Below are 14577 nucleotides of genomic sequence, written 5' to 3' on the forward strand. Positions count from 1 at the left end.
TTAAACATTTTAAAGCTAATAAATTGAAGGGAAAAAAGCTTTTTGTCTCATTTTATTGAAGTGTTGCCAGTCTTACCGTAAACCTTCATTACACTGTTAAAATACAGTAGTAACACACTAATATCCTCTAAAAGCTGGAGGAACAGTTGAAGGAGTCCCGATTGGTCTGAGACACACTGAGCCCTTAGTTCGTACGGCTAGGTTACCGGGTTTGATTAGAGGCCCACAAACATCAGTCCTTAACTTGTCTCATCTCAGTCTCATCTTTGTTGAGCACAGTCATTGATAGTTTAAGGAGTGGTTAGAGAATGTTCACAAGGAAGCGTGTTGGTCTGAGGCGTGCATCTTTTACTAAGGATCTATCAGGAAGGTCTCAACAGTAATCTTTTGTTGTTTCTATACACAAACATGACTAGCAGAAAGGAAAAGGGGGCTTGTGCACTGCAGAGTGGAGTCACTCAATGACTCACTCCTTCTGCTCTCTCTATCCCCCTATCTCTCCTCACCAGGTTATTCACTCTGTCTCTCCAACCTTCTGCTCTCTCTATCCCCCTATCTCTCCCCACTAGGTTATTCACTCGGTCTCTCCAACCTTCTGCTCTCTCTATCCCCCTATCTATCCTCACCAGGTTATTCACTCTGTCTCTCCAACCTTCTGCTCTATCTCTCCTCACCAGGTTATTCACTCTGTCTCTCCAACCTTCTGCTCTATCTCTCCTCACCAGGTTATTCACTCTGTCTCTCCAACCTTCTGCTCATTTGGAGCTCTTCCCTGCCCTCTTCTGCAACATGCGCAGCAGCCCCAGACTGGCAGTGAATAGACTGTCGTGCTTGAACAACAGCTTATAAAAGGTGTCCAGGGGTAGACGACCGGTAGGGTCTGCGTGCTTCAGGGCAGTCATGGGCATGTACACACGGTTGGTCTGGTGGCGAAACGGAGGCTCCTTCGCTGTGATCAGTTGAAGTGTTTGCTGCAAGAGAGTATAGTAGAGCGATTAGTATATTCTGTTTAACATTTAGCCACCAAAGGATGAGATGTTGAGACTGCATACCAAATAATACTAGGATAGTAGTCACAAAATATAAGATAGTGACATAACAGAGTGTTACCTCTGCTATTTCCTCGGGTGTCTGTGCGAGAGAGTTGAACACCTTCCTAGAGTAGGGCAGGTAGATCTCACGGAAGATCCTAGCAGTCTCCTCGTCTACGCCCGCGAGGTCCATCTTCTCAGCGTCCTCGTACACCTTCCTCTCAAACTCTGTCCCCACCGGACCAGGCTCCACTAGAGTCATCCTCAGAGTGGAAGGACAGATGGACAGAGCGGAGAGAAGTACAGATGGACAGAGCGGGGAGAAGGACAGATGGACAGAGCAGGGAGAGGGACAGAGCAGGGAGAAGGACAGAGCAGGGAGAAGGACAGATGGACAGAGCAGGGAGAAGGACAGATGGACAGAGCAGGGAGAGGGACAGATGGACAGAGCAGGGAGAGGGACAGAGCAGGGAGAAGGACAGATGGACAGAGCAGGGAGAAGGACAGATGGACAGAGCGGGGAGAAGGACAGATGGACAGAGCGGGGAGAGGGACAGATGGACAGAGCGGGGAGAAGGACAGATGGACAGAGCAGGGAGAAGGACAGATGGACAGAGCAGGGAGAATGACAGATGGACAGAGCAGGGAGAAGGACAGATGGACAGAGCAGGGAGAGGGACAGATGGACAGAGCAGGGAGAAGGACAGATGGACAGAGCAGGGAGAAGGACAGAGCAGGGAGAAACCCAGGTGGACAGAGCGGGGAGAAGGACAGATGGACAGAGCGGGGAAAAGGACAGATGGACAGAGCGGGGAGAAGGACAGATGGACAGAGCAGGGAGAAGAACAGATGGACAGAGCAGGGAGAAGGACAGATGACAGAGCGGGGAGAAGGACAGAGCAGGGAGAAGGACAGATGGACAGAGCGGGGAGAAGGACAGATGGACAGAGCGGGGAGAAGGACAGATGGACAGAGCAGGGAGAAGGACAGAGCAGGGAGATGGACAGGTGGACAGAGCAGAGAGAAGGACAGGTGGACAGAGCAGGGAGATGGACAGATGGACAGAGCAGGGAGAAGGACAGATGGACAGAGCAGGGAGATGGACAGATGGACAGAGCAGGTAGATGGACAGGTGGACAGAGCAGGGAGAAGGACAGAGCAGGGAGATGGGCAGATGGACAGAGCAGAGAGAAGGACAGGTGGACAGAGCAGGGAGATGGACAGATGGACAGAGCAGGGAGAAGGACAGAGCAGGGAGAAGGACAGGTTGACAGAGCAGGGAGAGATAAAAGACCACTGTTTAACTGAGGGAATCCTCCTGCTTGCACATGCATGTGCGATCAGCTATTCCCTATCTCAGGCTAATCATCTACATGAAAACATAACCTGCGGGTTCACTGTCGGGGCATTAGGGCAAAGTCTTATTACTGCCGAGTGTTGGTTTAGTTACTGATGTGTGACTCATCTGAAGTGATGTGGCTGGATCTCCTTAAATGTAGACTCACTTCACACTGAACTTCATGGCTTGCACTGCTAGACTCTCACAGAACCCCTCCACAGCAAACTTTGAAGCAGAGTAGACATCATTGAAGAGTAGCCCTATCAATACAAATACAATCCATTCATTTGTTTTAATGTACGATTCTATAGGGATACGTTTAGGAAGTAAACACCTTATTTATTTCTGAAGCTGCATTTATGTACTGACTACTCACCCTGAATTCCCATGATGCTGCTCATCACCACAATATGTCCGCTTCGACGTCGCTTCATATCAGGCAGGACCTCCTTCACCAGCCGCACCAAGCCAAAGAAGTTGGTGTCAAAGAGCCCCTGCATGTCAGACATACTTTGACACTCCAACGGCCCAATCATGCCTACACCTGCGTTACTCACTGAGGGAGACAGATACTGCCATGTCACACCCTGTTCACTCATTATGGATGACAATGTGTTATGGTGTACTGTGTACAGTACAAGTGAGTTTATATTGGAGTGTGGTTCAAGTTTTAAGTCAAGTAGAACAAAAATGCACAAAAAATAGAAATAAGAAGAACACAAGAAAGTCAGTAGGCTGTATACAGGGTCAGTTCCAGGGTCAGTAGGCTGTATACAGGGTCAGTTCCAGGGTCAGTAGGCTGTATACAGGGTCAGTAGGCTGTATACAGGGTCAGTTCCAGGGTCAGTAGGCTGTATACAGGGTCAGTAGGCTGTATACAAGGTCAGTAGGCTGTATACAGGGTCAGTTCCAGGGTCAGTAGGCTGTATACAGGGTCAGTTCCAGGGTCAGTAGGCTGTATACAGGGTCAGTTCCAGGGTCAGTAGGCTGTATACAGGGTCAGTAGGCTGTATACAGGGTCAGTAGGCTGTATACAGGGTCAGTTCCAGGGTCAGTAGGCTGTATACAGGGTCAGTAGGCTGTATACAGGGTCAGTAGGCTGTATACAGGGTCAGTTCCAGGGTCAGTAGGCTGTATACAGGGTCAGTTCCAGGGTCAGTAGGCTGTATACAGGGTCAGTAGGCTGTATACAGGGTCAGTAGGCTGTATACAGGGTCAGTTCCAGGGTCAGTAGGCTGTATACAGGGTCAGTAGGCTGTATACAGGGTCAGTAGGCTGTATACAGGGTCAGTAGGCTGTATACAGGGTCAGTTCCAGGGTCAGTAGGCTGTATACAGGGTCAGTAGGCTGTATACAGGGTCAGTAGGCTGTATACAGGGTCAGTTCCAGGGTCAGTAGGCTGTATACAGGGTCAGTTCCAGGGTCAGTAGGCTGTATACAGGGTCAGTTCCAGGGTCAGTAGGCTGTATACAGGGTCAGTAGGCTGTATACAGGGTCAGTAGGCTGTATACAGGGTCAGTTCCAGGGTCAGTAGGCTGTATACAGGGTCAGTTCCAGGGTCAGTAGGCTGTATACAGGGTCAGTAGGCTGTATACAGGGTCAGTAGGCTGTATACAGGGTCAGTTCCAGGGTCAGTAGGCTGTATACAGGGTCAGTTCCAGGGTCAGTAGGCTGTATACAGGGTCAGTAGGCTGTATACAGGGTCAGTTCCAGGGTCAGTAGGCTGTATACAGGGTCAGTAGGCTGTATACAGGGTCAGTAGGCTGTATACAGGGTCAGTTCCAGGGTCAGTAGGCTGTATACAGGGTCAGTTCCAGGGTCAGTAGGCTGTATACAGGGTCAGTTCCAGGGTCAGTAGGCTGTATACAGGGTCAGTTCCAGGGTCAGTAGGCTGTATACAGGGTCAGTAGGCTGTATACAGGGTCAGTAGGCTGTATACAGGGTCAGTTCCAGGGTCAGTAGGCTGTATACAGGGTCAGTAGGCTGTATACAGGGTCAGTTCCAGGGTCAGTAGGCTGTATACAGGGTCAGTTCCAGGGTCAGTAGGCTGTATACAGGGTCAGTTCCAGGGTCAGTAGGCTGTATACAGGGTCAGTTCCAGGGTCAGTAGGCTGTTTACAGGGTCAGTTCCAGGGTCAGTAGGCTGTATACAGGGTCAAATCCTGGGTCAGTAGGCTGTATACAGGGTCAAAACCTGGGTCAGTAGGCTGTATACAAGGTCAGTTCCAGGGTCAGTAGGCTGTATACAGGGTCAGTTCCGGGGTCAGTAGGCTGTATACAGGGTCAGTAGGCTGTATACAGGGTCAGTTCCAGGGTCAGTAGGCTGTATACAAGGTCAGTTCCAGGGTCAGTAGGCTGTATACTGGGTCAGTTCCAGGGTCAGTAGGCTGTATACAGGGTCAGTTCCAGGGTCAGTAGGCTGTATACAGGGGCAGTTCCAGGGTCAGTAGGCTGTATACAGGGTCAGTTCCAGGGTCAGTAGGCTGTATACAGGGTCAGTTTCAGGGTCAGTAGGCTGTATACAGGGTCAAATCCTGGGTCAGTAGGCTGTATACAGGGTCAGTTCCAGGGTCAGTAGGCTGTATACAGGGTCAGTTCCAGGGTCAGTAGGCTGTATACAGGGCCAGTTCCAAGGTCGGTAGGCTGTATACAGGGTCAGTTCCAGGGTCAGTAGGCTGTATACAGGGTCAGTTCCAGGGTCAGTAGACTGTATACAGGTTCAGCTCCAGGGTCAGTAGGCTGTATACAGGGTCAAATCCTGTGTCAGTAGGCTGTATACAGGGTCAGTTCCAGGGTCAGTAGGCTGTATACAGGGTCAGTTCCAGGGTCAGTAGGCTGTATACAGGGTCAGTAGGTTGTATACTGGGTCAGTTCCAGGGTCAGTGCCAAAACCATATTTACAATGTGCAGGGATACTAGAGTGGTAGGGTTAGAAATGTATAGGGGTAAGGTGACTAGGGGTAATGTATCAGGACATTTGATAAACAGAGTAGCTGCAGTGTATATGATTATTGCATGTGAGTGTGTGTGTGCGTGAAGAGTCAGTATCAATGTGTGTTTGTGTTATATTTGTGCGTGCGTTCGAGCGTGCATGCGTGGAAGCCTAATATTCACCGAGTACATCCACCTGTCTGTCTTGCAGGCTGTCCACACACTCTCTGATGGAGTCTTCACAGCATGCATCCAGCTGTCTGATCTCCAGGGATCTGTTCAGGGTGTCCCCAGCCACTCTCTCCAGGGGTTCCCGCTTCTCTAGGTCCCTCATGGTGGCAACCACTGCCTCACACAGACACACTGCAAGTTAACAACACTTGCATTGCATCTCAACTGATGGGGTTGAGCATGTCAAACTGTCAATTTAATTTATGAAAACCACAATGTTTTACAATCAAGGGTTCAGTGCCTCTCTGACCTTTGAATCCCTTCTCCTTGGCCAGTCGTACAGCCACAGCCATCCCGATCCCAGAGGAACAGCCTGTCACCAGCACCCTCCTGGTCCCCATGGATACCTCACGGCAGCTACAGTTGCTCCTGATTGAAACTGGATTCTCTGCAACTCTCCCAGAGTCCTTTGCAGTTGGAATGCATGGACCTTAGTGACCAGTCAACCTTGCGGTCACGGCCAGTGTGTGAAGCAGGTGCTTTGTTCAAAGATTAGAAGGCTAATCCTATGCGTCTATACTGGGAACGCATTGGCTCCATTGACGGGTTGGCTATTTAGCAACAAAACCGACACGTGCGCAACTATGGGGCAAAACTGACGTTGTTGGCTTTTGTTGACAACATGTAAACTATATTTCGTTTACAATATTTGTTGAAAACATAAATCAATTTGCAGTTGTTGTCTCTCAAATACGTCGTTACAGTTGTTGGTTAGCTAGCTAGCGAATTTTAGCCATATTAACATTGACATGAAATCAATCAAAACACCTCAAAACAAGAGATGGTATAAAGAACAAGATGAAACGATCCACTTCCGATTTCCCACATGGCAGTCTCTTGTCAGCTTTGCTAGCAATCTGGTCATCCAGAGTCACAACAACACGCCACATGGAAGCGCGCCCATCGTTTTCGTGACGTTGTCAGCTAACCCGTCTATGCTGTACGACCAAACCGATTGGTACAACGGGTCTGTGGGGTCGCTGCTTGCCCCACTTCATTCAGATGTCAGTAGCCTGCTGCTGATTGCTTAATTTCACTCTAGAGGGTAAAGTTCATTATATGGATGGCTATGTGGATTTCAGTAACAAAGCCTCTCCTCAGCCCCCTACATTAATTTCAATCACTTAAGTATTTTTGCTGGGCTTTACAAATGCAAATTTTTTAATGACAACGGGTCTGCACCACTTTACAAATCTAAATACATTTCTAATATAAATATTTAAGTACATAGCATACACACATACATTACATCATATTATAAACTGGGTGGTTCGAGCCCTGAACGCTGATTGGCTGACAGCAGTGGTGTATAAGACATATACCATGGGAATGACAAAACATGTATTTTTACTGATCTAATTACGTTGGCAACTTGTTTATAATAGCAATAAGGCACCTCGGGGGTTTGTGATATATGACCAATATACCACGGTGAAGGGCTGTATGCAGGCACTCTGCGTTGCGTCACAAATAATAAGAACAGCCATATACCACACCCCCTCTGTCCTTATTGCTGAATTATAATGTAATAGTGACAGTTATGCAAGTTCTGGTCAGCCTAAAAGGCTGCAACACAAAGTTGAAGAAGTTGCCAGCTGCGTTGTTTCCAATGACAAAAAAAAGGTTGCTTGGTGCTGCTTTCTCAAATGCCCCATGTGCAGGTTAATACAGCTACAGCAGGCTACAGTTACAGCCGTTATAAATGGCTATAGTCTACCGGTATACTAACCTGTAGTGTGGGAAATAGTGCGCAGTTGCTACGGTGCAGGTATATATCCCACGTATATGTGTAATCTAATACAGATATATATATATATATATATATATATATATATATATATATATATATATATGTAAAGATTGCCAATTTAGAGCAACGTGTAAACATGTAGGTTATTCTAACCAACGCTAAAGCAAAGTGAACAGTCACATAACGACGACCGAGCAGCCGCTAGCCGGATGACCTAACTGGGTCATGTCATTTTGCAAACTGTGGCTGCTCTACTGGGAGTTGTAGTTCTTCGTCGGCAATTTACATTAGGTTTTAAATCGTTGGTTTGGGAGAGGGGGCTGGTGATTCCGTGATTCAGTTCGCTTAGATGTGACAGAGTGGTGGGGACGGTGGGGGTTGTGCTACATTCGTTAAAGAGGGGTTGGCATACAGAATATTGGAGATACAGGAATTGGAATGTGTAGGAAGAATAGAAATACAGTTGCAGTCCAACGTTTACATACACTTCCTCATTAAAACTTGGATAAGGAGGGACAAACTTGCATTAGTGTACTGGGCGAGGTTGAAAGGGAGTTCAGAAGGACATCCTGCGGTCATGGCACCTGGGGAATGCTGGGAGCGAGGACTGGGTAAGCAGAGGGCGTACTGGTGGACAATCGGGCAGAAGGTGGTAGAGTATGGACTGGGGAAGAGAGGGAGAGGGCCTGCAAATACATTGGGGAACGTTCCTCCATGGCTGTTTCCTTAACCAAGTGTAGATGTGGACATGATTGATGGCAGGAGAGAATTTGGTGACGTGAGACGGTGTGTAGAGTTTTTTTATGATATATGCAAATAGTTCAAATGATCCAGTCAGTGGTAGGCTGGGGGCAGAGGTGTATATCTCAGATTTCAATGTTAGTGTATGTAAGCAGTTAAATTATTATGTGTCAGTATATGCGGACGAGTTGATGACCATTATTATAGGTTTGAGATGGGTGGATGAGGTGAAACCACTCAGAGTGGTGATCTGCTCTGATTCAGCTGCAGTTTTGGGTAGTGTGAAGACTGGCAGGTCGGAAAGGATAGACTTGTTTGTGGAGATGATGGTGCTGTTAATGTGATTGGAGAGGATGGGAGTGGTGGTGAGCTTGTGCTGGGTTCCCGCCCATGTGGGTGTGGAGGGTAATGAGAAGTCCGATGTGGTGGCTAAGAGTGCTGTGAGGAGAGAGGGGGAAGATATTCAAGTCCTGCTGGGACACAGGGAAGTCAAGTCCTTGATCCGGGCAAAAGGGCTCGATCTTTTGCAAAGTCAGTGGGATGCTAGTTATAAGGGGAGGACATTTTTTTGCATGCACCGGTCAGTAAAGGAAGAGGATGGGATGTGGGAGAAAGGAAGCTGTGTAGAGCAGACTACAGTTTGGGCACACAGGTTTGAATACCACGTTGTGGATGATAGGGAGACATGAAACAGATCTGTGTGATGAGTGTTTAGTGGACGAAACAGAGCATGTGTTGATATTTTGTAAATTGTATGACGTACAATACAAGTCAAAAGTTTGGACACATCTACTCATTACAGGGTTTTTCTTACATTGTAGAATAATAGACATCAAAACGATGAAATAACCCTTATGGAATCATGAAGTAACCAAAAAAGTGTTCAACAAATATTATATTATATATACAGTGGGGCAAAAAAGTATTTAGTCAGCCACCAATTGTGCAAGTTCTCCCACTTAAAAAGATGAGAGGCCTGTAATTTTCATCATAGGTACACATCAACTATGACAGACAAAATGAGAAAAAAAATCCAGAAAATCACATTGTAGGATTTTTAATGAATTTATTTGCAAATTATGGTGGAAAATAAGTATTTGGTCACCTACAAACAAGCAAGATTTCTGGCTCTCACAGACCTGTAACTTCTTCTTTAAGAGGCTCCTCTGTCCTCCACTCGTTTCCTGTATTAATGGTACCTGTTTGAACTTGTTATCAGTATAAAAGACATCTGTCCACAACCCCAAACAGTCACACTCCAAACTCCACTATGGCCAAGACCAAAGAGCTGTCAAAGGACACCAGAAACAAAATTGTAGACCTGCACCAGGCTGGGAAGACTGAATCTGCAATAGGTAAGCAGCTTGGTTTGAAGAAATCAACTGTAGGAGCAATTATTAGGAAATGGAAGACATACAAGACCACTGATAATCTCCCTCGATCTGGGGCTCCACAAAAGATCTCACCCCGTGGGGTCAAAATGATCACAAGAACGGTGAGCAAAAATCCCAGAACCACACTGGGGGACCTAGTGAATAACCTGCAGAGAGCTGGGACCAAAGTAACAAAGCCTACTATCAGTAACACACTACGCCGCCAGGGACTCAAATCCTGCAGTGCCAGACATGGCCCCCTGCTTAAGCCAGTACATGTTCAGGCCCGTCTGAAGTTTGCTAGAGAGCATTTGGATGATCCAGAAGAAGATTGGGAGAATGTCATATGGTCAGATGAAACCAAAATAGAGCTTTTTTGGTAAAAACTCAACTCGTCGTGTTTGGAGGACAAAGAATGCTGAGTTGCATCCAAAGAACACCATACCTACTGTGAAGCATTGGGGCTGTTTTTCTGCAAAGGGACCAGGACGACTGATCCGTGTAAAGGAAAGAATGAATGGGGTCATGTATTGTGAAATTTGGAGTGAAAAACTCCTTCCATCAGCAAGGGCATTGAAGATGAAACGTGGTTTGGTCTTTCAGCATGACAATGATCCCAAACACACCGCCCGGGCAACGATGGAGTGGCTTTGTAAGAAGCATTTCAAGGTCCTGGAGTGGCCTAGCCAGTCTCCAGATCTCAACCCCATAGAAAATCTTTGGAGGGAGTTGAAAGTCCGTATTGCCCTGCAACAGCCCCAAAACATCACTGCTCTAGAGGAGATCTGCATGGAGGAATTTGCCAAAATACCAGCAACAGTGTGTGAAAACCTTGTGAAGACTTACAGAAAACGTTTGACCTCTGTCATTGCCAACAAAGGGTATATAACAAAGTATCCAGATAAACTTTTGTTATTTTCCACCATAATTTGCAAATAAATTCATTAAAAATCCTACAATGTGATTTTCTGGATTTTTTTCCCTCATTTTGTCTTTCATAGTTGAAGTGTACCTATGATGAAAATTACAGGCCTCTCTCATCTTTTTAAGTGTGAGAACTTGCACAATTGGTGGCTGACTAAATACTGTTACTTTTCTTTTTTTTGCCCCACTGTATATTTTAGATTCTTCAAAGTAGCCACCCTTTGCCTTGATGACAGCTTTGCACACTCTTGGCATTCTCTCAAGGAGTTCCCACATATGCTGAGCACTTGTTGGCTGCTTTTCCTTCACTCTGCAGTCCAATTCATCCCAAATCATCTCAATTGTGTTGAGGTCGGGTAATTGTGGCGGCCAGGTCATCTGTTGCAGCACTCCATCACTCTTCTTCTTGGTCAAATAGCCCCTACACAACCTGGAGGGTTGGGTCATTGTCCTGTTGAAAAACAAATGATAGTCAAACTAAGCGCAAACCAGATGGGATCGCGTATCATAGCAGAATACTGTGGTAGCCATGCTGGTCAAGTAGGCCTTAAATTCTAAATAAATCACAGACAGTGTCACCAGCAAAGCACCCCCACACTATCACACCACCTCCTCCATGCTTCACGGTGGAAACCACACATTCAGAGATCATCTGTTCACCTACACTGTGATTCAGAAAGACATGGCAGTAGTAACCAAAAATCTCACATTTGGGCTCATCAGACCAAGGGACAGATTTCTACCGGCCTAATGTCCATTGCTCATGTTTCTTGGCCCAAGCAAGTCTCTTCTTCTTATTGGTGTCCTTTAGTAGTGGTTTCTTTGCAGCAAATCGACCATGAAGGCCTGATTCATGCAGTTTCCTCTGAACAGTTGATGTTGAGATGTGTCTGTTACTTGAACCCCGTGAAGCATTTATTTTGGCTGCAATTTCTGAGGCTGGTAACTCTAATGAACTTATGCCTTGCAGCAAAGGTAACGCTGGGTCTTCCTTTCCTGTGGCGGTCCTCGGGAGAAACAGTTTCATCATATCGCTTGTTGGTTTTTGCAACTGCACTTGAAGAAACTTTTCCAGATTGACTGACCTTCATGTCTTAAAGTAATGATGGACTGTCATTTCTCTTTCCTTATTTGAGCTGTTCTTGCCATAATAGGGCTATCTTCTGTATACCACCCTTATCATGTCACAACACAACTGATTGGCTCAAACGCATTAAGAAGGAAAGACATTTTACAAATTAACTTTTAACAAGGCACACCTGTTAATTGAAAGGCATTCCAGTTTACATCATGAAGCTGGTTGAGAGAATGCCAAGTGTGCAAAGCTGTCATCAAGGCAAAGGATGGCTACTTTGAAAAATATAAAATGTATTTTGATTTGTTTAACACTTTTTTGGTTACTACATGATTCCATATGTGTTATTTAATAGTTTTGATGTCTTCGCTATTATTCTACATTGTAGAAAATAGTAAAAATAAAGAAAAATCCTTGACTGAGTAGGTGTGTCCAAACTTTTGACTGGTAATGTAGATTGGGAGAGATTGTGTGAAACGGTTAGAAAGGCTGGATGGGGTTGGACTTTTGGTGGTGTAGTGGGGGGAGTAAAGGGGAGGGAAGTAGTATTTCCCTTTCTTAGAGGAACAGGACTAATGAAGATAATTACATTTTGGTTTGGCTGTGACTGGCCTTACACTCCAGTACAGTAGGTGGTGGTGTATGCACCTTAAAAGTTGGATGCGATCCACCAATCCAATCCCAAAGAAGAAGAAGCAAAGGGGGCTGGTTGGAGCGGTTCACTTGAAAGGGGTTCTGAAGAGGAATCATGGAACAAGAAGAGGAATATTGGGACAGGGACACAGAAATGTGGATTTCTAAGGAGGAATGGAGGCGGAAAAAGAGGAAGAGGTGGTTGAAGAGAATGAGGAAAGTAGAAGTTGGATTTGAATCTGAGGAAGATGGAGGTAAAAATGGAGATGGGGTGTTGAGGATGATTGGTGTCAAACAGAGTGAGTCATGAGCCAGACTGAGTTCTAGAGGATGAATTGAAGTGAATGAGGGCGAGGTAAGTGAGGTGTGGTGAAGAGTTTGACATCGTTGGACATGATAAAAAATAATCTACTGTAGTTCAATAGGAGTGACATTTTTGGAGAAAGTGGACCCTTACCCTTTGGCAGATTCATTTGTGGTTTCAGAATGGGTGGGAAAGGAGTTACAGTAGAATCTGTGAAGGTAACCTGAAGTGGACTTTTTCTTTTTGTTTTATGTTTCTTCTGACCAGAGGGAGCAGGCGCTCCATGTCACGCAACTTGGGTCAAGATCTGTTTCGTGCTTTGCTCTTAGGAACAGGTCAACATTGAAAGGAGTGATTTCTGGGATCGCATTAAGTGTGGCGTTAAGTGTGGCGGTGGGGCAATTGAAGTTGAAGATTCCAGGTGTTTGTGACGCCCGCCGTTTGGTGCGACACAGACCTGGTGGGGAGCGTGGTGAAACAGAGGAGTCACTGTCAGTCCTTTTGAGTTTTGAGTCAGAGGTCATGTTAGGATATATCAGTTATCCTGTTTGACCTTTAAAATAAAGGGAACACTTAAACAACACAATGTAACTCCAAGTCAATCACACTTCTGTGAAATCAAACTGTCCACTTGGGAAGCAACACTGATTGACAATCAATTTCACATGCTGTTGTGCAAATGGAATAGACAACAGGTGGAAATTATAGGCAATTAGCAAGACACCCCCAAGAAAGGAGTGGTTCTGCAGGTGGTGACCACAGACCACTTCTCAGTACCTATGCTTCCTGGCTGATGTTTTGGTCATTTTGAATGCTGGCGGTGCGTTCACTCTAGTGGTAGCATGAGACGGAGTCTACAACCCACAGAAGTGGCTCGGGTAGAGCAGCTCATCCAGGATGGCACATCAATGCGAGCTGTGGCAAGAAGGTTTGCTGTGTCTGTCAGCGTAGTGTCCAGAGCATGGAGGCGCTACCAGGAGACAGTACATCAGGAGACGTGGAGGAGGCGGTAGGAGGGCAACAACCCAGCAGCAGGACCGCTAACTCCGCCTTTGTGCAAGGAGGAGCAGGAGGAGCACTGCCAGAGCCCTGCAAAATGACCTCCAGCAGGCCACAAATGTGCATGTGTCTGCTCAAATGGTCAGAAACAGACTCCATGAGGGTGGTATGAGGGCCCGACGTCCACAGGTGGGGGTTGTGCTTACAGCCCAACACCATGCAGGACGTTTGGCATTTGCCAGAGAACACCAAGATTGGAAAATTTGCCACTGGCGCCCTGTGCTCTTCACAGAAGAAAGCAGGTTCACACTGAGCACATGTGACAGACGTGACAGAGTCTGGAGACGCCGTGGAGAACGTTCTGCTGCCTGCAACATCCTCCAGCATGACCGGTTTGTCGGTGGGTCAGTCATGGTGTGGGGTGGCATTTCTTTGGGGGGCCGCACAGCCCTCCATGTGCTCGCCAGAGGTAGCCTGACTGCCATTAGGTACCGAGATGAGATCCTCAGACCCCTTGTGAGACCATATGCTGGTGCGGTTGGCCCTGGGTTCCTCCTAATGCAAGACAATGCTAGACCTCATGTGGCTGGAGTGTGTCAGCAGTTCCTGCAAGAGGAAGGCATTGATGCTATGGACTGGCCCACCTGTTCCCCAGACCTGAATCCAATTGAGCACATCTGGGACATCATGTCTCGCTCCATCCACCAACGCCACGTTGCACCACAGACTGTCCAGGAGTTGGCGGATGCTTTAGTCCAGGTCTGGGAGGAGATCCCTCAGGAGACCATCTGCCACCTCATCAGGAGCATGCCCAGGCGTTGTAGGGAGGTCATACAGGCACGTGGAGGCCACACACACTACTGAGCCTCATTTTGACTTGTTTTAAGGACATTACATCAAAGTTGGATCAGCCTGTAGTGTGGTTTTCCACTTTAATTTTGAGTGTGACTCCAAATCCAGACCTCCATGGGTTGATACATTTGATTTCCACTGATAATTTTTGTGATTTTGTTGTCAGCACATTCAACTATGTAAAGAAAAAAGTATTTAATAAGAATATTTCATTCATTCAGATCTAGGATGTGTTATTTTAGTGTTCCCTTTATTTTTTTGAGCAGTGTATTTTTTTTTTAGCACTTTTTATTTTTGTATAACGTGATTGAACATACACTACCGCACAGTAGGTGGCGAAATGCACAAACAAAATGTGCAAACGCCATGATACCAAATAAGAAGAAGAAGAAGT

General features: G+C 46.4%; 1 protein-coding gene across 3 annotated transcripts; it reads right to left on the minus strand.

The window, feature by feature from the left end:
* Positions 1 to 39: 39 nt before the first annotated feature.
* LOC110486379 (retinol dehydrogenase 8) lies at positions 40 to 7474 on the minus strand. Of its 3 annotated transcripts, XM_090196494.1 has the most exons (7): positions 7262 to 7474; positions 5783 to 5939; positions 5485 to 5646; positions 2747 to 2926; positions 2537 to 2630; positions 1111 to 1294; positions 40 to 971 (listed from the first exon to the last, which is right to left on the minus strand). In XM_090196494.1, the coding sequence occupies exons 1-7, from the start codon at positions 7418 to 7420 to the stop codon at positions 756 to 758; spliced, it is 1152 nt and encodes a 383-aa protein (XP_090052620.1). In that variant the 5' UTR covers positions 7421 to 7474; the 3' UTR covers positions 40 to 755. The 3 variants fall into 3 exon arrangements, with proteins under 3 accessions (XP_090052620.1, XP_036797007.1, XP_090052621.1); XM_036941112.2 differs by lacking the exon at positions 7262 to 7474 and having other exon boundaries at positions 5783 to 7189; XM_090196495.1 differs by lacking the exon at positions 7262 to 7474 and having other exon boundaries at positions 5498 to 5646; positions 5783 to 6561.
* Between the last annotated feature and the right edge of the window lie 7103 nt (positions 7475 to 14577).

Source organism: Oncorhynchus mykiss, chromosome 13 (genome assembly GCF_057628025.1).
Source record: "Oncorhynchus mykiss isolate SJ-2025 chromosome 13, ASM5762802v1, whole genome shotgun sequence".
NCBI classification, from domain to species: domain Eukaryota; kingdom Metazoa; phylum Chordata; class Actinopteri; order Salmoniformes; family Salmonidae; genus Oncorhynchus; species Oncorhynchus mykiss.

Bases quoted from the DNA above. Each gene is read 5' to 3' on its own strand.
- LOC110486379 (XM_090196494.1), bottom strand. From the start codon at position 7,420: ATGTTTACACGTTGCTCTAAATTGGCAATCTTTACATATATATATATA. The intron at 2,927-5,484 runs GTGAATATTAGG...TGTCTCCCTCAG, and splicing joins CAGACAGGTGGATGTACTCG to TGAGTAACGCAGGTGTAGGC. The intron at 2,631-2,746 runs GTGAGTAGTCAG...TTGTATTGATAG, and splicing joins CAGCATCATGGGAATTCAGG to GGCTACTCTTCAATGATGTC.